Raw genomic sequence first — 22,494 nt, 5'->3', positions numbered from 1 at the left:
GATGGAGGTAAAACCCTACTCCTGCTTGATTGATATTGATGATATGGGTAGTACAAGAGTGGATCTACCACGAGATCAAGGAGGCTAAACCCTAGAAGCTAGCCTATGGTATGATTGTTGTTGTGATTGTTGTCCTACGGACTAAAACCCTCCGGTTTATATAGACACCGGAGAGGGCTAGGGTTACACAGAGTCGGTTACAATGGTAGGAGATCTACATATCCGTATTGCCAAGCTTGCCTTCCACGCCAAGGAAAGTCCCATCCGGACACGGGACGAAGTCTTCAATCTTGTATCTTCATAGTCTTGGAGTCCGGTCGATGATGATAGTTCGGCTATCCGGACACCCCCTAGTCCAGGACTCCCTCAGTAGCCCCTGAACCAGGCTTCAATGACGACGAGTCCGGCGCGCATATTGTCTTCGGCATTGCAAGGCGGGTTCCTCATCCGAATAATCCATAGAAGATTGTGAACACCAGGATAGTGTCCGGCTCTGCAAAATAAATTCCACGTACCACCGTAGAGAGAATAATATTCACACAAGTTCATCCTGCCGACGTATTTTGTGGCGTGACGTCACACCACTACCAAGCCTTTACTCGAATCGTTTTTATTATACCACCTCAGCGCGTTTAGCGAAGCGGTTTCCTTGGCACGTCTTGTCGAAGCAGAGATCATGTTCCCCTTATTCCGGGATTCCCATCAATACGGACGTGGGTAACCCAACCGCGCCTGTTGCTATGCCCCCTCCATCGAAGGCAAGTTCCAAACGGTCACGGGGACGGCTCTTGGTATTCTCCCTCTTTATAATGAGACCAAGGCTCGTTTCTTTTCGTCAATCCTCAATCGAATCTACCCCTCGCCCCAAGTTCCAGCACTCAGGGCTCCAGATTCGAGCGCTTTGGACCTTTGACATTGTCCGGCTCTGACCTGCAGGGCCGGTGGATGCCCTCCTCCGTCACGGAGGAGGACGTGCTAAAGCTGAGAGAAGCCAGGTACTTAACCAACGAGATTTCGCATAGGCTGCCTGCCCAAGGGCAAGTCATTCCCACTCCCGAGCCAGGCGAGAGCGTCGTGTTCGTGTCTCACCTCCGTCGGGGTTTAGGCTTCCCGATGGAGTCCATGTTTTACTATGGGTTGGAATTCCATGACTTGGCTCCGGAGTCCATCCTCCATATCTCATCATTTATTGTCGTCTGTGAAGCCTTCCTCTGCACCACCCCTCACTTTGGTTTGTGTCTCAAAACCTTCAACATGGAGCCGAAGATGATTGAGGGGCGTCAGGCAGAGTGCGGCGGGGCGGTTATAAGCAAGAGGGCTGATGCTCCATGGCCCGAGGGCTCTTTTCAGGAGGAGCTCGGTTTGTGGCAGCAGGAGTGGTTCTATATCACCGCTCCCAGGGGCAGCAGGCAGAGGCCGCCGCCCGCCTTTCGCTCGGGCCCTCCACAACAGCTGACGTCATGGGTCAACAAAGGGCTTGACTGGGGGCCGTCCAAGGACGTACCCCTATTGCAGGGCCGGATTCGAGACCTCCAAGAGAGGGAGATCAATCTGGTCGTAGTGACGCAGGTCATGCTAATCCGGCGTCTTCTGCCCTGCAAACGCCGCCCCCTCCGCCTGTGGGAATTCAATCCGGAGGGGCCACGAGCTCTCCAACACTTCATGGGTACGACACCCGCGGAGATGTACAAGTTGTTCTTCGGATCACAAGAGGTGTGTCCAGAATTGACCGAGGACGCCGGCTTAAGCTGCAATCGCCCGGATACTCAAGTAAGTAGCCCTGTGTCCGGACATACCGTTCGTTTTCGTATCTTGGATTTGCCTTTTTGACCAATCGTCCTTTGAACAGGAGTGGATAGCGCAAGCAAAGCTGATACGGTGTCCGGCCCCCCTCCCGGAGACCACGCTGGATCCCGTGTTGGTCAAGATGCTGGAGGTTGCGCCGTCAGAAGAGGGCGAAGGGGAGAACAGAGAAGCTACCACCTCTACTAAGGAGGCTTTCAAGAAAGGGGGGATCGAGAATCCCTCCTTCCAGGGGGAGAAGAGGACCGCTTCCGAAGACCCGGAGGCCAAGGCCTCAAAGCGGGGGAAGAAATCTTCACCAGAGGGTCCTGCGCCAGGGGAAGCCCCGGCCGCACTATCTCCCCTAAGGAATTTGCCCTCCAGCGAGTCGTAAGTAGAAAAAGGGGAGTTTTGTAATAAGGAACATCCCAATTTTTGCTTCTAAGGATAACCGAAGTTTTTACCTTGTAGTTCGGATCTCCGCCCTTCTCAGCTGAGCTCATCCTCGGGGGACCTTCGTCCGGAGATGATGGAGAGCGAGACGCCTCCATCTGCCGCGCCGTTAGGCGGGGCGGACGACCCTGAGGTGTCGTCGCGGAGGGTCTCCCCGAGTCCGGCAGGGCCGGAGAATTCGGCACCTACTGGTGTACGGCCGGGGGAGCTGAAGGATCTGCTCGAGACGGCGTCTATCTCAGAGGATCACCGTACATTGATGTGTACGGTGATTGAAAGAATTTTGCCCGCTGAGGGCGGGTTGCATGGTGCCGTCAGAAGTTTACTGGCGGGTTTTGAGGTACGTAAAAATGACATACCTTTTGACAGTTTTGCACATAGAGTGCGCCCTGTATAGATAGTAGCCCCTGAGACTCGGAATGTTGTCGAAAGCGACAGCGTGCCGAGGATCATAATCTCAGTTATTAATTCTCGCTTTTCATATGCAAGTGGCAGATTGTCCGGTGGCTAGCCGGACTGATAGAGTTGCCGAGCTAAAGAGGCAACTCGACGTTGCGGATGCGGACATCACGCTGGTCAATAAACGACTTGACGAGTCACAAGGTAGGTTGTTTCTCCGTGGACACCTAGTAAGGGAGCTGACGCCCACTCCTTACGACATGTATGCTTGATGCAGATGGTGCCGCTGCTGTGGAGGACCTTCGGGCAGAGCTTGCTCGAGCCAAGGAGCAGGCCAGAAGGAGTGATGCGACTGTCTCGAAGGCAGCCGAAGAGCTAAAAGCCGAAAAGGCTGCTCACTGCCGAAGCAGGGAGGAGATGGCCGGAATGGCCGTGAAGCTGAAGGATGTTACCGACCGCTATGAGGTTCTTGAAAAAGAACGCCGAGCGGAGCAGGAGGACCTGAAGAAGGCCACCGCCGAAGCCAAGGATGCCCGTTCTGCAATGAGGGCTATAAAGGAGGAGCTGCGTCAGGCCGGAGACATTGTGGCTGGAAAGCCCTTTCTGCCATGCAGGAAGTTCACAGATCCGAAGTATGCTCAGCTGGGCCAGCTGTGGGGTGCAGAGGATGCTTATCTGGATTTGGCGGCGAGTGCGGCGGATGCGGTTGTGCACTTCCGAAGCCAAAAGGATCAAGAGATGGAAGAGCTGTTTTGGTCTCAGTTCCACAGTCTGGAGCATTCACTTCCGTTGACCGATCGGTTGGCTGAGTGGGCTGAGCTGAATAGATTGTCCGGATTTGCCATGACGGATGTAGTGGCTCATCTGTGGCCGGATAGGCCCAAGCCGAAGAGTTATTTTGGCTTATTGCAGCAATTCCTTGGGGCGGTGCCGCATATCAAGGCGATGAAGCGATCGGCATGCATAGAGGGTGCACGGATGGCTCTCGCCCATGTTAGGACATACTGGGCGGAGATGGATGCCACCGATGTTGCATCCCGGGGTTCGGATGAGAGCCGGTTACCCACCGAGCACTATTTTCGGGAAGTCCTGCGGGGCGCTCGTTTAATAGAGTCGCAGTGCTCGAAACATTTTATGTTCAAATGACATGTATGATTTGTAGAACCATATAATATAAGTGCTTTTTATACTTGTGCGTTCAAGTATGAAAATATCTCATGTGCGGCCGTTAATGTATACGTGTGTATAACCTGAAAGATGGCAGTCTTCGGCTTCAGCCCCCACGCACATGGTGCAGGGGTGTTTGCAAAATAGCGCATTTTCACACTTAATCCAACGTCTTGGTCCTGTGAAGGAGGTGGTAGCGTAGCAAACTAGGCAACCGGACTATAATGCTTTATCACTTTCACTTAGCCATAGGAGTTCGAAGGTGGGGCTACGATATAGCCCCTAGGGGCACCGCGCTCTCCGAATTCGGGGCGCGTATGTGCCTGACCAGGAAACGGTCCTTCGTCAAAGCGGAGGAATTCTAGACATTCCGGTAGTCGATCGAGTGGTTGACCAGTCTCTCGCTATATCATGACAGTCAGTTTTCGGCTTTCTCTACTGAGGTGCTCGCCCGGCCGAACCGGGGCATAATCGCAGTAGTTCTCCTGGTGCCGCGTTAGCCGATGATACGGAACGTAAGGTAGCAAAACACAGGAGCCGGGCAAACCCAACATTTGACCAAAGACATGATTCGGAGATGATGCATATAAGGCCTAACTCGAGACGCCGAACACTCCCTGAGGTATTCGGTCGTTATGAAAATGGGCAGAACGATGCCCTAAGCCCCTAGTGTCCGGGTACGCGCGAAATCTTCTGACGCGGCCGATGCCAAAACGTCAGCCTCCTCCTCGGTTGTGATAAGAAACAGGGGGATGTGTATCAACAAGAGATAGTAAAAAAGGTTTACGCAGGGTCTTAATCTGAAAAGAATCCTTGCGACGGGTCCCTGCTGCACGTCTGCGCGTGTGTCTCCATTGTGCCGTATCCAGGACGGGTGTAGCACGTTGTTCGTCTGTAAAAGAGAAGAACTTAGGTTGGAAAAAGTATCGTGCAAAAAATGTTTTTTTAAAATAGAGTATGAAAAACAGAATGAAGTTGAGCTTTTGTTGGCTCTCATTGTTCATCCTCACAGCCCCTTGTAAGGGGGTATGCGGCTAGGAAGCCCCTAGTTTATTTATGCCGGACTCGCCTAGCCGTGTCCGGGGTCTTGAACGACCTTTTAAAGAGATGATGCCGCGTGGACCGGGAATTTTAATTGTAAGAGACGCGTAATGCGGTATTGCGTTAAAGCGGGCGAAAGCTTCACGTCCCAATAGTGCTTGGTGGCTACTTTTAAATGGGGCGATATGGAAGATTAGCTTTTCGCGACGGAAGTTGTCGGATGAACCGAACACAACTTCTAGTAGTATGGAGCCCGTGCAATTGGCGTAAGGGCCTGGCGTCACTCCTTTGAAGGAAGTGCTGCTATGGCGAATTTTGGTAGGGTCTATCCCCATCCTGCGGATTGTGTCCGGATATAGCAGGTTTAAATCGCTACCGCCATCCATTAGGACTTGTGTAAATTGTAGTCCGTTGATTATAGGAGCCAATATCAAAGCAGTCCATCCTGCATTTCGTATACTTCTGGAGTAATCCAGATGGTCGAAAGTAATTGGTTTTGACATCCAATCTCGAGATTCCGCTGGGGTGGACCGTGCGGCATGTGCTTTGATAGACACCGCCGTATTTTTCCTTGTTATCACTTGAAGTGAATTCACTATTTTTACTTCTTGTGGGAAGTTCTTTTGTTTTCCGGCGCTCTGCTTGTGGGGTTCGTCATCGTCCTCGCTTGGCGTGTCGAGCCCCTTGTGTTCGGCGTTAAGTCGGCCGGACTGCTTGAAGACCCAACAATCTCGGTGGGTGTGGTTTGCAGGCTTCCCAGGGGTACTGTGGATTTGACATATCCTATCCAAGATTTTGTTGATGTTGGATAGCTCGTCACTGTTGTCCTTAAGAGGCAGTGTTTTGTTGTTCGGCCGAGAGCTTTTGAACCCGGCGTTGACCGTCGTGCTCTTTGGGCCATTATCCTTATTCCGGTGCTGATCTTTTTTGCGTCGTGATTTCCCATTTCCATCCCTGACCTCGGATGTACTCGGGTCACTGGTGCTGCATCTTGCCAGCGAGCTATCTTCCCCCGCGCAAAAGCAGGTCATGAGGCTTGTTAGCGCGGCCATTGTTCTTGGTTTTTCCTGGTCGAGGTGCCTGGCAAGCCATTCGTCTCGGACGTTATGCTTAAAAGCTGCTAAGGCTTCGGCGTCCGGACAGTCGACTATTTGCTTCTTTTTGGTGAGGAACCTGTTCCAGAATTTGCGTGCTGACTCTCCGGGCTGTTGAGTTATGTGACTTAGATCGTCTGCATCCGGAGGGCGGACATAAGTCCCCTGGAAATTTGCTCGAAACGCGTCCTCGAGCTCTTCCCAACTTCCAATTGTATTTTCTGGGAGGCTTTTGAGCCAATGCCGAGCTGGCCCTTTGAGCTTGAGGGGTAGGTATTTTATGGCGTGGAGATCGTCTCCTCTAGCCATGTGTATGTGTAGGATATAATCCTCAATCCAGACTCTGGGGTCTATTGTTCCGTCATATGCCTCTATGTTTACGGGTTTGAATCCCGCTGGAAATTCATGATCCAGTACCTCATCGGTGAAACATAGTGGGTGTGCGGCGCCCCTGTATTTAGGTGTGCCTATATCTTCGAACACTCGGCGTGTTGTGTTGCTTCCCGGGGCCTTCTTTTTTGGCCCATAGATGGACCTGAGTGGGTCATCCTTTCTGCGATGATCCTTATATGGATCGTGTGCCGGCTTGTGTGCGGCGCCGCTTGCCGCTCTTAGCCTGTCATCTGGTCGTCTATCCGGCCAGGCGGCTTCTTTGCTTTTTGATTGTGGTGGCTCTACGGCCTCCTCGTCGAATTCGGGCAACAGTTTGCGCTTCGGGTAGCTCTTGGCTTGGTGACTATTGCCGTATTTGTCTGCGGTCTTGAGTACTTTGCTCCATCTCATTCTGAGTACGTCTTCTGCTGTTTTGGGCTTCCGCTTCTGCTTCTTCAAACTTCTTGCAGTGGCGACGAGCCTTTTGTGAAGGTTCTTATGCTCCGGTGATGTGTCCGGCGTGAGATCGTCTGGACTGTTGTTTTCGCCGAGGATGGGTTGCTTGTCCAATTCATCCTGCTCGGATGGTTGCTTGGTTGCATGTTCGTCGCCCACTGGTTCGCCCTGCTCTACGGCTGGGTCATTATGGGTGCTGTTGTTATCGAGGCAGGACTTCGGGCGGTGCTTGTGTCGCCGTTTTGGTTGTTTTTCAGGGGAATTATCCTTCGCCGCGTCCCGTTGTTCCTCGTTATCGCTTCCCTTTGGTGTATCCACCATGTATACGTCATGAGTTAAGGTGGCTTTCCAGTGTCCAGTAGGTGCTGGTTCTTGGTCGTCTCCGGCATCGTCGTCCATACCGTCGATGTCTTCGGAGTCGATGTCTAGCAAGTCGGTTAGATCGTCGACAGTGGCTATAAAGTGGGTGGTGGGTGGGCTTTGAATTTCTTCGTCGTTCGCATCCCGACCCTCCTGACCGCAGTTTGGCCAGGGCTCTTCTGATAACGAGAGATACTTTAGCGAATTGAGGACGTCGCCAAAAGGTGAGTGTTGAAAGATGTCTGCGGCGGTGAACTCCATGATCGGCGCCCAATCGGACTCGATTGGAGGGGGCGCAGGAGGTTCGGAGTCCGGCGAGGAGTCCGGCACCTCGGAGTCATGAGTGTCACAAGGGACAAGGTCAGTATTCGGCTCCATCGCCATAGAGGTTGCAGCCCCCGAGGCGGTGTCTAGCCACCCATCCTCGGTCTACGCGGTCGGCTCCGAATTAAGGGTCGAAGCGGACTCATGTGCGGCCTCCAGGGCACTGTCCGGCAGCAGAGCTAAATCATGCCCGTCGAGACAGTGCGGCGCGCTCGGCTGTGGCTCGAATCCATCGAAGATCAAGTCTCCACGGATGTCAGCCGTGAAGTTTAGACTTCCAAATCTGACCTGATGGCCAGGGGCGTAGCTTTCGATCTGCTCCAGATGGCCAAGCGAATTGGCCCGCAGTGCAAAGCCGCCGAATACGAAGATCTGTCCGGGGAGAAAAGTCTCACCCTGGACTGCGTCGTTGATGATGATTGAAGGATCCATCAAGCCTCTCGGTGACGACACAAAGGAACTCTCAATGAAAGCACCAATGTCGGTGTCAAAACCGGCGGATCTCGGGTAGGGGGTCCCGAACTGTGCGTCTAGGTGGATGGTAACAGGAGACAAGGGACACGATGTTTTTACCCAGGTTCGGGCCCTCTCGAGGGAGGTAAAACCCTACTCCTGCTTAATTGATATTGATGATATGGGTAGTACAAGAGTGGATCTACCACGAGATCAAGGAGGCTAAACCCTAGAAGCTAGCCTATGGTATGATTGTTGTTGTGATTGTTGTCCTAAGGACTAAAACCCTCCGGTTTATATAGACACCGGAGAGGGCTAGGGTTACACAGAGTCGGTTACAATGGTAGGAGATCTACATATCCGTATTGCCAAGCTTGCCTTCCACGCCAAGGAAAGTCCCATCCGGACACGGGACGAAGTCTTCAATCTTGTATCTTCATAGTCTTGGAGTCCGGCCGATGATGATAGTTCGGCTATCCGGACACCCCCTAGTCCAGGATTCCCTCAGAAGCTCTCGTTTGCAAGAAGCTTATACCAAAACTTGTCCAAATTCGGCAAAAAAATTTACCACAGCATGTTGGTGCCATGAAATAACACCATGCCAAGTTTCATGATTTTCAGGCGAGTTTTGAATTTACCGGAATTTTGAAAACCAAGTTTCTCAATGTTACCGGTCGAGCCATGACGCCCACATGTTTGAATTTCATTCCCATTTCTTGCATGGGACATAGATATTCACCCAAGGATACACATGTGATTTTTCAACCAACCTTGGTGCACTGGAGCATGTGCTTGTCGTTCAAATTTGAATTATTCACATTAAATGCTAAGGTTAAAGCTGCATCCTTTTGCTGACAGCTGCTCCATCAGCCTTCTACTATCCAATTCTTCCTTGCATATGCATGCTTAACTCCACACGTTGACAAAACTTTGAGTTCTAATGCTCCGTGTTCAGGTATTTCTCCGATACTCCTTGATTCTCGGGTATTGACAGCTTCCATAGTCTATCAAGTTCCATAAGTGTAGCCTTCCTTGGTCATATCAAATCTGGGAATCCTTCATAGCCTCCAATTCCTCATAGTCTTCGGAGTTTCAACTGTTGCAGTTTTCCAATTATAACAAATGCTCGATAAAATACTCTTCATTCCGATGTGGTCTTGGTTATCCGATATCTTGTACTTCTTGGAGTGGTCTCATCAGTCGAATCTTTGAGGGGTCAAAAGGGGAAAGGGGTATGGTGTCACTAAAAGGGAATATTTGAATAAGCTCAGAAGAGAAAAAGGTAAAAGATTCTTTTGAAAAGAAAGTTGTAGAGAAAAAATCTTTCCTATGGGCTTGCCATTTTCTAGGGTCACGTCCTACAGTTAACATGTGCTCTGATACCATCTTGTAGCGACCTGACCTCAGACGGTCAAGTCTCTGTGCTTAGGTGTCATCCCTGGATCGGTATGCTGACACACACAATACTCGAGGATTTATAACAGAGGTAAATCACATGTATAAAATAACGTAAATATCATTACCTCAATCCAAATAGCGGAAGTAACAATGTTGTGGATTCCCATCAACACTAACGGCAAAGTTGAGTGTAGAAATCGTAACCCTAACGTATCACTTACTCGTCGTAAGACATCCTGCAACATGAGACGTTGCAGCCACAAAGGGTCAGTACATTGAATGTACTGGCAAATTCACACCATAGAGCAATGATGAATAAAGGCTATCACTACATGCATATATGGCTGGTGGAAAAGCTCTACGGTTACAGTTTTTGCGAAAAGCCAATTTTTCCCTACTTCAAAGGAATCAGTTTTAATTTAACTATCATGGTAGTTGAAACATCATTTGAGAAGGTAACCCCAACTCAATGATCCCAATTAAAATACTTAACAACCCAGCAAGATTAATTAAGAGTGTTGAGATACATGTGAATACTCAAGTACTAGATACTCAGAATTGTCCACAACCGGGGACACGGCTAACCATGATTAGATTGTACACTCTACAGAGGTTTGCGCACTTTTCCCCACAAGACTCGATTGCCTCCGTTGGTTTTCTCGCACTACATGGTGTTTGAGAAACGGATAACCAAGACACAGTCTTTCAGAAACATTAACTCTCTACTCCGGGTAGACCATACCAAACCTACAAAACCCACTACCTGCTGATCTACCTCTTCAAGAGCTTCACGTAACTTACTCAACTATGCTAGAGCCCATAATAGCTTGTGGCTGCACACGGAAGTTTCTAGCATGAATAATCTCAGTTCCCTTTGAGCCTGGGTGGCGGTCCATAGGAAGATCACACGGTAACCTCGGGATTTCCAAAAAACAGGCAATCACTGGATACCCCAGGTGCCTCAATGCACCCAGATGTGTATTAAAGTTGCCACCTTAAGTAAACCATTAATTAACAATCTCACATCTGTCATGGATACACTCAAACCCAATCCACGTCTACGAGCATAGCATGGCAATATAAGCAAGGCGTAGAAGTAACTCCCAAGGTTTGAATGCAGGGCAATAGGTTCTACCTCAGCAACTACTTCCCAACCCACAAGTTAAAGACATCCCAATCATGCAATGTTTGAGGATTAAAACTAATGCATAAAAACTGGGTATTAAAGGGATATGATCAAAGTGTGAACTTGCCTGCAATGTTGATTAAGATAATTCACACTCAACACTCTTGATAGATCTACTCGTCACACTCCGATCAATCTATCGTAAGCAAGCAGTATTAACCACACATAAGCAATCACTCAAAAGATCGGAAAGAATGAATAAGGCAATTCGAAAAGCATCAAAAACCAAGAAAATAACTCTTGCAACATAAAACAATTTCTAACAGTACCAAAATTATGTGAATTTGGCCTTATCAGAAAGTTTAGGTCAAGAGCTTTGATTTGCAAAAAGAATCAACTCAAGCGGAGTTACGGAACTTAAGTTATGATCAAACGAAGTTCAAATTCAAATCTGATCTCAATCAAATTTTAAACTTTCAAAAACATGTTTGAGTTGGATTACTGGATATAGGAGATCATAACAAAGAAGTGGGCGTTGGTTTCGTTGGATTTCGATAAACGGTTGAAAAGTAGTGAGCGTTTGAAAATTAGGGACTTTTCTATGAATAAAAATATTCACGGACGGGTCCCTGGTCAAAATCTATTAATAAAAAGAAAAATCCACCGAGAGAACGCTCGCTAACAGAACCTAACTAATGAACGTTCGGAAAATAACAAAACCTAATTTAATAAACCGAAAAAAACAAACCGAAAGAAAACCGGGGTGGTTAAATCGGTTTATACCGGTTCGGGGCGGTTTTCTATCGAAAACCGGCAGCGGCGGTTTTCCGGCGGATCTCCGGTGCAACGGCGACGGCGGCGGTTCGAGTTCGGCTGGGGCGGCGTCTCCGGTCGTCGAGGGCGGCGGCGAAGCGGTCGGGGAGGGGTGGCGCGGTGAGGCGAGGAGGTTGGCGGTGTCGGCGGTGGTTCCCGGCGACGGAAAGGAGCGGGGCAGCGACGGTGAATCTCGCCGGCGGCGGCGATCTGCGAGGGCGGCGGCGGCGAAGCGAGAGGAGAGGAGAGACGGGGCCCGGGGCGCCGTATTTATAGGAGGGGAGGGGCGGCGCGAGGCTTGGAGGAGGGGGCAGCGTAAGGCGGCGGCGGGGCATGTCCCGGTCGGACACGGGGTGCGGCGGCGGCGGGCGCCGTGCGGGAGGCGGAGACGATGCGGCAGGGCTGGGCCTGGCTGGCTAGCTGGGCCGGCCCAGTCAGCGGAAGCTTTTTTTTTAACAGACAAACCAAAAATAAAAACAAAACAAAATATTATATAGGCATATAATATATCAAAATTTGCAGAAAAATATTTCCTATGAGATGAACATTTTTCTAGCATCAAATAAAGTCCACAGAAATTCAAATAAATCAAACAGTGCTACTGCTCTAATAAAATCCAATAAAAATCATTTTAAAAATACCAAAATAATTTCAAATTAATTTCTCTCCAATTTTCTACTGTAGGGAATCATGTTACCCGATTTTCCATATATTTTATTTTTGGAGAAAAATAATTTGAATAAAACTCAAATAACTCCAATTTGGAAAATAGAATCAAAAGAACTTTGAATTTAATTCTTTGAAACTCCCAACTCATATTTCGTATGTTTTGAAGAAGTCATTTGATCTTCGCTCGTAAAAATCATTGAGTTGCATAAAGTTCCTGGGTTGGAAATATTTTCCAAATGAAATTCAAATATTTTAACACCCCTTGTCATTTAAATAAATGGAAGAAGTCATGTCATCTTCTCTCCAGGGTTTTGTGTTGAAAAGAATTTGAATTCATGATGATCAGAAAAGAAAATGAAAGTTTGGGAAAGTCCTTTTATTCCCTCTCATTTAACTTTCAAAAAGTTTCGAATTCACTCACTTTCAGTCAATCAATCAAACAATCAATCAAAACTATCTATTTAATATAACATTCCAAAATTTAGAATTTTGGGATGTTACACCCACCAAAAGCCACATTTCCACTGTTGCTCGTTGCTTTCCAAGTTCAAACCTTCATTACTGCATACTTGCAGCGCCGCCTCCTCGGTGGCGACCCTTCTTCTTGCAATGTCACCTCCTCACCGGTGACCCTTCTTCTTGCTACGCGGCCTCATCGATATGCTCAGGTAATCCACACACCATCCTCCTCCTTCTCCGTCCCACATGCCCTGACCGACAGCGCGACACCTTCCGCCCAAATCACTCGCCCTGCCCTCCAATTAAGCGCCGCCCACATCCATTTTTCACGCAGTATAACGTGGAGCTCAGTAGCATCTGGCAGCAGAGAAGCAATCACGGCCGCACACGCGGAAGAGGTTGCTATGGCTGCCATGCGCGCCGACCGCCAGATCTTAGAGGAGCACCTCGTCTTCGAGGCAACCGTCGACACCGCTCCCCGGTATTCTACTTTAAAATATAGTTCGTTTTGTTTTCTTGAGGCCACCGCCAGTGCCTTCTAGTGATTTGTCGTTTGTAATTTTAATATGCAATCTTATGTTCTGAAATGTAATGTTCAGTTAACACTTTGTCCAACAATTGCTACATTTTGTAGTACAGTTCTCAAGCATTCTTGGTTTTGTTAACTGTCTTATCTTCTAGTATATGTTCTATTATGCAATGTAGTGCTCGGTTAACTGTTTTGGTTCATTTGGTCTGTTGTCCAGTTAACTGTTTGGTTCAGTTCTGCAATTTGATTTTCATTTCTTGTGGGTACAATTTTGTATTGTTATGCATGTGAGAAATAAATCGAATTTGGCTGTCTGGCGCGCCCTGGTGTCTTGTGCTCACCAGGTGGCCCCCCTCCGGTAGTTATTTGCTCCAATATTTTTTTATTCCAAAACAATTCTCTATAAATTTTCAGCTCATTTGGAGATGTGCAAAATAGGTAACTCTGGCATACTTTTTCAGGTCCAGAATTCCAGCTATCGGCATTCTCCCTCTTCGTGTAAACCTTGCATATTATGCTAGAAATGACATTAGAATTACTCCACAAAGCATTATTATGCATAAAAACATTGTAATAATAGTAGGAAAACATGATGCAAAATGGATGTATCACCTGATTTATCATGGAATTGGTAGCAGACGATGTAACTATTATTTGATGAATAAAGTAAACCTTCCTGTAAAAAAATAACCTAAAGAAATAAAGAATCAAGAGGATACAAACACGACAAGCACACACCTGGCTCTGCATAACTAGGATGAATACGTCCAACATCAACTCACACAAAAACACGCCAACAGCTAGGAAAGTCATATTGGACCAAAGCTATGCATAGGTGAGGGCAAAAAGCTCAAACCGATCAGATTCATGATTGGCAAACTTTTTTTTCAGGACTACGTCTAGGCGTACCATAGCATTATAGAAGTCGGAATTTTAAGTGCAAGAGAACTAGCACTCGTTGCAAACAACAAGCGTAGCACGAATACCACACCCGGACAAGTCCAAAGACAACAACCTACGAACAAACAAAACTACAAGCAAAAGGGTTTGTCCTAACTAAGAACAGGATCGTGTCTTGATGATGACCCACAAGTATAGGGGATCAATCGTAATCCTTTCGATAAGTAAGAGTGTCAAACACAATGAGGAGCAGAAGGAAATGATAAGCGGTTTTCAGCAAGGTTTTTTCTGCAAGCACTGAAATTATCAGTAACAAGTAGTTTGATAACAAGGTAACTTGTAACGAGCAACAAGTAGAAATTGTACATGCCCTTATCTGCTCTGCTGAAAATGAGCCGGATCTGGCTCCCTAAGTTTGAACTCCACGTTATTTGAATTGATGTAAAAGAAATCACGAAAATGAGTTGCATATTTAGTGTGTCATTTCTATCAATACATATAATGAGAAACGAAATTGACCGCCATCGTTTGAAGGCAATCGAAGGAAGGAGTGATGTCGCCGCTAACAAAATCTGCCCTTTTCCCACTACCTCCAACCGCCACATTGGCATGTGGGGTAAATAGCATAAAACTATCGCAATTATGGTTAGGGTTCCACAAAACTACCACTCACGGTCCTACGAAAACTTAGTCGCGCAACCCAATCTATATAGGATCGAAGAAGGGGTGTGGTACGAGCACCCACGTTATACCCGTGCTCATACTAGAGGGTGAAATTGAGTACCGAGATAACAAAACATAAAACGGTGAACAATACGACCAGAGTTGGTCGTACCCATGCTCGTACCAAGGCAAGAAACCTTTTAATCTACTTTTTCGATAGTGTGAGATCAATGGGTTATATTTTGTTGGGTTATGCAGTGTGTAATTTGAAATTTTCCTACCGCGTAGATTAATAGTTATCAGTTGAAATTATAGTGATAGTTTTTCGGAACCCTAACCACGGCTGTAGTAATTTTACGTTATTTGTTCGGTGTTGTGAGGTAGGGGAACCAGAGGTCTCTGTAGATCTGCCAAAGAAAAATATGTTGGAGATATGCCCTATAGGCAATCATGTATGATGATGTTTCTTATGTGTTTATGAATAAAGATAGTCCTTGGACATTATCAATGATGTATATCAACAAGTATGTGACTTGTTTGTGGGACTGTGCATTGTATGATTACTGTCCTAAAAGATCCCTAGTCGAAAGGGTTGTGTGGACGTGCAACTGACTAGACTAGCATATGACACGGTTGATGGCTTAGTCTCACTAGGCATGGAGCATTGAATGCTAACCGGATAATATGTACTCAAAAGGATCTAATCGGATTCGATGTAGTCGGATCCGAGTCGAGATAAGGTCCGAGTCGGACAGACCCAACCATGAGGCGCAGCGATATGTCATCTGTGAGTATCTAGTACAACATACATTCTATGTCCTAAGACCTGAGCTAGCGCATGTACTCGGGATGGTGTCAGGCCTGCTTTGGGCCAACCAAATGCTACTCCGTGACTGGGTAGTTACAAAGATAAGTTTCGGGCTTTTCCAGACCCATGTTGTGAGACATGGTCGAGCAAGATGGGATTTGCCCATCCGATCAGGAGAGATATAATTTGGGCCCCTCGTGTGATCCGACCAGGATAAGCATGCTCATACGATAAGGACTATGAGATAATCCGGTTTGTGGTCGGCAACACTGGAACGAGAAAGAGGTCGGGCTAGCACAAGGATGACACACTCGCCATGAGCCCGACAACATATATCGTGTGGCAAAAGGAATGGAAGTGTGATGTACAGGTTCGCCAACCGGTTTCATTGTCTACTTAGTGGTCAGCACGCCTTGCTAGAGGCCGCTACCAGCTGAGCAGGTCAGAGGTGATCCGACCTGTGACCAAGCCAACTTGAACCTAAGGGGTCGCGCGCTTAAGGGAAGGAACCTGTAAGGCCGGATCAGACTCCACGAGTCAGATGTGATCCTACTCGGACTCGGATCCCGGCCGAACAGATTTTGGGCTTTAGGGTCCATGCGAGGCCCAAGTTTTGAGCCCGCGACGGACGCCTATATAAAGTGGAGGTGCGGCACACTCATTCGATTGATCGCTTCGGCGTTGTCACTAGGGTTTACATGTGTTGCGAATAGCCACCTCCACTCGCCGCCAACTGTGTGATCAGACCTAGCAGTCCGCCGCACTGTGTTCCTCATGCACGCGTGGATACCGTTAGAGGCGGTGCACCTGCGCCGCTACGGCAAGCTTGTACGTGGGATCGGACGAGCGGCTATTCGAGGGAGATCAGACGAGGAGGAGACGATCCACATTGACGCGCTGCCCCAACTCTTCTTTCGCTGCACGGCACTGCGGGTCTAGAGGTAACAATTTGTGATCCATCTCCCATAGCATGTTCTTGGTTGTTCTGCGCGTAGGAAAATTTTAATTTGCAGTCGACGCACCTTACCATAGAAGCCAATAGTGGTATCAGAGCCTCTGCTCTAGGATTTGAATTCAGATCGTATGCACATTAGATATGTGGAGGCGGTAGATGAGATCTATTGTTGTTGATGAGATCGGCTGTGTGCACGGTTAATGAGATCAACTGCACATGGGGATCGATGTGGCTATGTTTTTTGATGATCGGAGTCGATGAGGTCGTGACACAGCCTACCCCTACCGGTCGGTATCGGCCATCGGGGTTAACAGTGAAACGTAAATCCGAATCGGACTTGCGATGATCGATAAGATCGGTCAGATCGGGGACCGCTGTGTGCGTAGCGCCTTGTATTTCGTACACGATCACTCAAACCGGTAGAATGTGATTCTGTGCGTAACTTTGTTTTGCAGGTTTGATGTGATAGTATGGCTCATGTGTATGTGATGCATGTGTGTAATTTATACATGGCATGCGCGTCATGTTTGTCAGCCGGCAGGAGCCAAACTGCTGCCATTATAATGTATAACGACCTGCATGTCGACTTGTGATTCTCTGTAAAATTCATTACTAGTTGTAGTAGTTGGATTATAGAGATCAGGTTGGTGGCTTGGCGTCCTGGCGTGACAAACAAGATGGAGTTCCTAGATAATCATCGGAGTCAGAGCCGACCTGGAAGAACGTCCATGAAGGAGCCATACTATTTCACAATATGTGTTTATTTCTGATTGTTATGCTTCCTTGTTTCCATGCATGTTAAAATGGTAGAAAGATCCCTCATGAATATCAAGCGAAATGCCATCCCGATGTTGCACCTTCGCACATCAAGTACGTCTAGTAGTGGGCTCATGAAATTGGGGTGCTGCTGGGTGTCCTTGAACTGAAGGGTTCGTGTCGGACACGGACATGCACTGCATCAGGTTAACTTGACAAGGCTATCAAAATGGTTTTGGGCCTTGTGGCAAAGAAGGTTGGGAGCCAGGGTATAAGATACCTACCCGACCGACAGGAGTCATATAGAGATACATTAGCAAGAAGTTGCTTACCGGATAGGTATGTTGGCTAGCAGTGATGCTAAAGCTCACTAGTCGCATGCGCTAGTCGGATCCCTAATCACTGAGAGTCTGCGGAGGGATGCTGACTTCAGTGGGAGTATTTCTATTTAGCCTTGAATTACTCTACATAAACACATTGCTTAGTGATTGCATATTTTTTTGTTGTAGATCAATGGCACCACCTGCTCAACCCAACTTTGCATTGAAATCAATTCTGCAAAAGGATAAACTGAATGGAACAGAATTTACCACCTGGTATAGAAATCTGAGAATTGTTCTCAAGCATGATAAAAAGGAACATGTTCTAGAGGATCCACTTCCAGAGGAATCTGCCGACAATGCTAATGCCACAACCAGGAATGCCTAGCACAAACTTGTTGATGAATCAAACGAGATCAGCTGCCGCATGCTGGCTTGTATGGAGCCTGATTTGCAGTAGCATTTCGAAGATGTTGGGGCTTTCGATATGATCGAGAGTCTCAAGAGCATGTTTCAGGTGCAAGCTAGGACCGAAAGGTTCAATGCTTGGCGATCCTTGATGGATTGTAAGCTGAAGGAAGGTGATCCACTGAGCCCGCATGTGATCAAGATGAACGGATACGTGCAAGCTTCGGATCGGTTAGGCTTCCCGCTCTTGGATGAGCTCGCTACTGATTCAGTTCTGGGTTCTCCTCCGCTTAGCTATGGGACGTTCATCTCGAACTATCATATGCACGGCATGGATAAGAAGCTCACTGAATTGCATGGGATGCTTAAGGTGGCAGAGCAAGATATTAAGAAAGGCACGCATCAAGTGTTGATGGTGCATAACTCGGCTAAGTTCAAGAAGAGTTGTTCCAAGAAGAAGGCTAAGGCAAAGGGCACGGAGATGGTAACCTCCACCGCTGCGCCGAAGTCAGGACCGGACTCGAAGACCATTTGCTATCATTGCAAGAAAACTGGTCACTGGAAGAGGAACTGTAGCAAGTGGCTTGCTGAGCATGGCAAGAAGGCCGGAAATGCTGCTTCAGGCGAAGGTACACTTGTTACATATGTTATACACATTTAACTTGCTAACATACCTAGTACCTCTTGGGTATTTGATACCAGATCGGTTGTTCGTATTTGCAACTCGATGTAGGGGAAACCGGTGAAAACCACAAGATAAAGATATTTTGAAGTTTCCAAAGAATCCAAAAAAATATGGAAGCAAGCGAAGTGTGAACCGCCGTGGAACGGCCGGTGCTCTCCTCCGTCGTCGATGCAGCTGCCATTCCCTCGCATGCTAAATTTGCTAATCGATCGAGACAGAGTGCACCGGCCCTCGTCACACCGAATGTGGAAGCTCATCCCCACTTGGATCCATCCATCCCCTCCATACCTATTACTTACTAGACTACCACCGCACATGCGTGCACTGCACTGCATCAGTATCACGCACGGAACGGGAGCGAGCGAGCACACGCCGCCAGCTTCACGGCGATCATGGGTGGGAACGGAGGTGGTCCATGTACGCACGAGCCGGAAGCTGGAAAGGGCAGCCAGCTAGTCGTCCGGGCTGGGCCGGGCCGTCCGATCCACAGTCGCATCCATGCAACAAGCCGACGAGGCGACGGCACGGTGGCGCATCATTGCCATTGCCTCCACCTACCGACTAGCGCTGCGGGACGCAACAAAATGTGACGTGTGGACTTTGAAGGGGCCAAGCCACTCTCCACGGTAGTATTAGGTTCGGCAGTACAGTTTTCTTCTTCTTTTTTCGCTCCGAATAAAAGTGCATGTTCTTTTCCACCTTTTATAGACAGGGCAGTACACTTTGCACGTTTTGCAATGTACTACTCTCTCCGTCTTACATTATAAGATGTTTTTTCACGCTACTGTCGTGTAAAAAAACATCTTACATTATGACACGGAATAGTACTATATACTAGATGACTAGTACTTTCTTCGTAAAGAAATATAAAAATGTTTAAATCACCAAAGTACGCTTTTATACTAGTTTATGGAGGGAATAATATTTGTCTTGAAGGAAAAACATGATCTAGATGACCCCGCTGTCCAGCTACGGAGCTACCAGTAGGTCAAAACTTCATGTGACATGAGTTGTTTACATAGTAAGTACTCCTAAGTCCTAACTATAGTTTACGGAGCTACGAAGCTACCAGTTGTTTACGGAGTATTTTTTTAGGTAACAAGAGCAATGAAGACTGACCCAAGTAGTCGGGCTTGTGTCGGTAAAAAGAAAAACCAAGTTGTGCGTTTACTCGTTGGCAGGAGAGCGTCAACAAAATATCTACCCGGGGTCTCGGGCTGGACTCACTGACCGGCTCAGGAGCATTAACAAACTGGCATGAGCACATGAAGAGGCAGTATTCCCTGTTGATGACCTGCCAATGTGGGACACAACTGCCTCCTTGCTCAGTGTTCATGACTAAAAAATAAATCAAACGTGTAATGAAAGTGATGCCCTTCAAAAAAAATGAAGGGTAAAGGCCTATTTTTCGCGGGAAAAAGGCAAAGGCCTTTTTGATTCAGAATTATTGAAAAATTTGGAGGATTCAAATCCTTATGTTTTTTTTCTAGGTGTGTTGTTCGATTAGTAGAAATTGCAAACCATAAAAATTCATTTGTACTTCATACTGCATTTCCCATCAAACCCAACAAATCATGTGTTTTTATTCACACACAATAAGTGTCCGTGACACTCTAATCCGTGAATTTTGCGTTACTATATTTCAAAATCTCGCGAATGACAGGGACCCTAGTTTGACGCTGGTGCTTCTCGCTCGGTGCCCGGGCTTTAAATAAATCGAATCAGCGTGTGTCACTAGGCCAGATCGGGCAACTGCACTGCACAGAATGCAAGAGATACTACTTGCACTACCAAACACTTGCGCCTCTGATAATAAAAATTATATTATATTAGTCATAGATAAATTCAGTGACATGTCGACCACAATAGTACTACAATAATCACCGACTGCTAGCAGTACTACGTTACTACGTACTACGTACTTCTACCTAAAAACAACAGCTCGATAATGATAATTAGTACGCAAACCATCTTTTATTTCAAACGAAATTAGGAAAAAGAATAGGCAGCATAGCAAGATCGATCGACAAAAATGGAACAATATATTGTTCGAGAAATGCTTCCTCCCCATGCCCACTGCCACCTCCACTAATTATAGTACGTACTCATTCATTCGTGCTACCGCCAGGGAATGCCATCATACTACCGCGAGGAGTCCCATCAACGCGAGCACAAGGAGTGCCGGCGCCGACACGCCGACCGCGGCCGCGCCCGACGGGGACTTGCCGGCGGAAGGCGCCGTGGTCGCCGACGCGCCGCCGTCGCTGCCGGCCGATCCGGACGGCCCACCGGCCATGGGGGCGGGCGCCGGCGAAGGCGAGGTCGCGGAGGCCGCTTTGCCCGAGAGGACGAGCTTGGACTTGGAGGCGAGGTTGCCGGCGGCGAAAGCGTGCTTGTCGGGGGCCCCGGCGGTGACGGAGGTGCCGACCTGCCATATGTGGTTCACCGCCTTCATCCCGCTGTGCAGCTGCAGCTTGCCGTAGAGCCGGATCTTGCCGCCGCTGCCGGAGTCGGCGGCGAGGTCGGTGGCCGGGAACGCGATGGGCGTGGAGGCCTTGCCGAGCGGCACGTAGCCGGTGATGTTGTACGTCCTGACGGTGGGCGCGGCGGAGCCGGAGCCCTTGAGCGCCACGAGCGCCTGCGCGCCGGCCATGCCCTCGCCCGTGGGGTTGAGGGCCCAGGCCACCCACCCGTTGGTACCCGCCGGCGCCGCCACGAAGGCCAGCGAGAGCGATGACTTGGCCTCGTCGTAGGTCCAGTGCAGCGCGGCGCCCAGCTGCGGGAGGTCCTCGCACTTGGCGTACGTCTTCCCCGCCGGGAACTTCTCGGCCGCGCAGGCGCCGGCGCCGGCCGCGGTCGCCGCGCGCGTGGACGCCAGGAGGAGCAGGAGCAGCGCGATGCGGTGCGGCATCGTGGAGGCCATACGCCGAGATTCGGGGTGTCACTGGTGAGTGAGTGAGGCCTTGGAGCGTGCGAGTGCTTGGAGTGTCAGTGAGGAGGGGTGAGGACGGGTGAGGGTGAGGTTTTATAACAGGGGAGGTGGGGCTATGCGTAATTTTCGAAGATTTTAGGTGGGTTTGTGGTTAAATGTGTGTTTTCTCTCGTTGCTAGGTCTGGATTTGGTTACGTGTAATGACTAATGAAACCTTTCTAGGTCAGTGCAGTGAATGTCGGCGATTAAAAATGGGTTGAAATGAGTTGCGACTCCTGTGAGTTTGGTGTGCGCGTGCTGGCCACGGATGTCCGGCGGGGTTTCAAACGGAATCCATCAAAGATGGTGAGTGTATGCAGATGGGTTTCTGGGCACAGGCCACCCGGTGAACTTGCCCAGCTCGAAATTTCTGAAGACGTAAATACTGAGTACTAGTGTACTACTGTAATAGTGTTATTACGCATGGTCTGTATAGTATTTTGTGCTACCGATAACTCGCACTGAATTGGCGCGAAAGGGGAAGGCCATTGAAGCCAGACAAGACGATGCCTCGGCGCAGAAGGCGCCACACGGACGCGGCCACGATATATTCCCGTTGTGCCAAACGAGGAAGGAGGCAACGCAGAAGAGGCGCGAGTTTGGCGCGGTCGACGGCACGCCGGGCAACCATGCACGTGACAGCTTTCGGAGCCGGACCAGTCGCAGCACTACACCGCACCACCAGAGCCACCTAAAAGAAAGAAAGAAGATAACCAATCAATGGTCACAGATATCTCCATATGGGAGCTGGCCGAACTTCCCAAGAAACGCAGGCAATCCCAAAGAGGGAGGGTGGGCTCATTTCATTGCAAGTTTTGCGTTGCATGTGGACTGATCATTTTTCATCTTTCACGGCAAGTACGTTAAATGCGTGTGAAATATCTTCCGGCATGGATCAAAGAACTACTATTCCACGCTCATGGACCGGCTGGTTGGTTGGTTGAATGCCTCGTGCATGTTACGTTCCTGTGGCCTAGTGACCGTGCCCACAAGGGACGGCGATATTAAAAAGAAACAGTAAACCTAGCATGCAATGGTTAGCTTAGGAAACACTTCTACAAAGATGCAAGGTTACTAGAGTTGGTGCCACTGCTCGGGCGATATGAAGTTATCCTCGTTGACGGAACTGAGGT

General features: G+C 48.5%; 1 protein-coding gene across 1 annotated transcript; it reads right to left on the bottom strand.

Moving 5' to 3' along the window:
• Window positions 1-20,197: 20,197 nt before the first annotated feature.
• LOC123160129 (auxin-induced in root cultures protein 12) lies at window positions 20,198-21,396 on the bottom strand. The gene has a single exon (XM_044577946.1). The coding sequence runs from the start codon at window positions 21,311-21,313 to the stop codon at window positions 20,528-20,530; it is 786 nt and encodes a 261-aa protein (XP_044433881.1). The 5' UTR covers window positions 21,314-21,396; the 3' UTR covers window positions 20,198-20,527.
• Window positions 21,397-22,494: the final 1,098 nt, after the last annotated feature.

Source organism: Triticum aestivum, chromosome 7B, assembly GCF_018294505.1.
Source record: "Triticum aestivum cultivar Chinese Spring chromosome 7B, IWGSC CS RefSeq v2.1, whole genome shotgun sequence".
Taxonomy (NCBI): Eukaryota; Viridiplantae; Streptophyta; class Magnoliopsida; order Poales; family Poaceae; genus Triticum; species Triticum aestivum.
Note: the sequence above shows the minus strand (reverse complement) of the source record. Positions and strands in the feature narration are given on the sequence as shown.

Bases quoted from the DNA above. Each gene is read 5' to 3' on its own strand.
- LOC123160129 (XM_044577946.1), bottom strand. From the start codon at position 21,313: ATGGCCTCCACGATGCCGCACCGCATCGCGCTGCTCCTGCTCCTCCTG.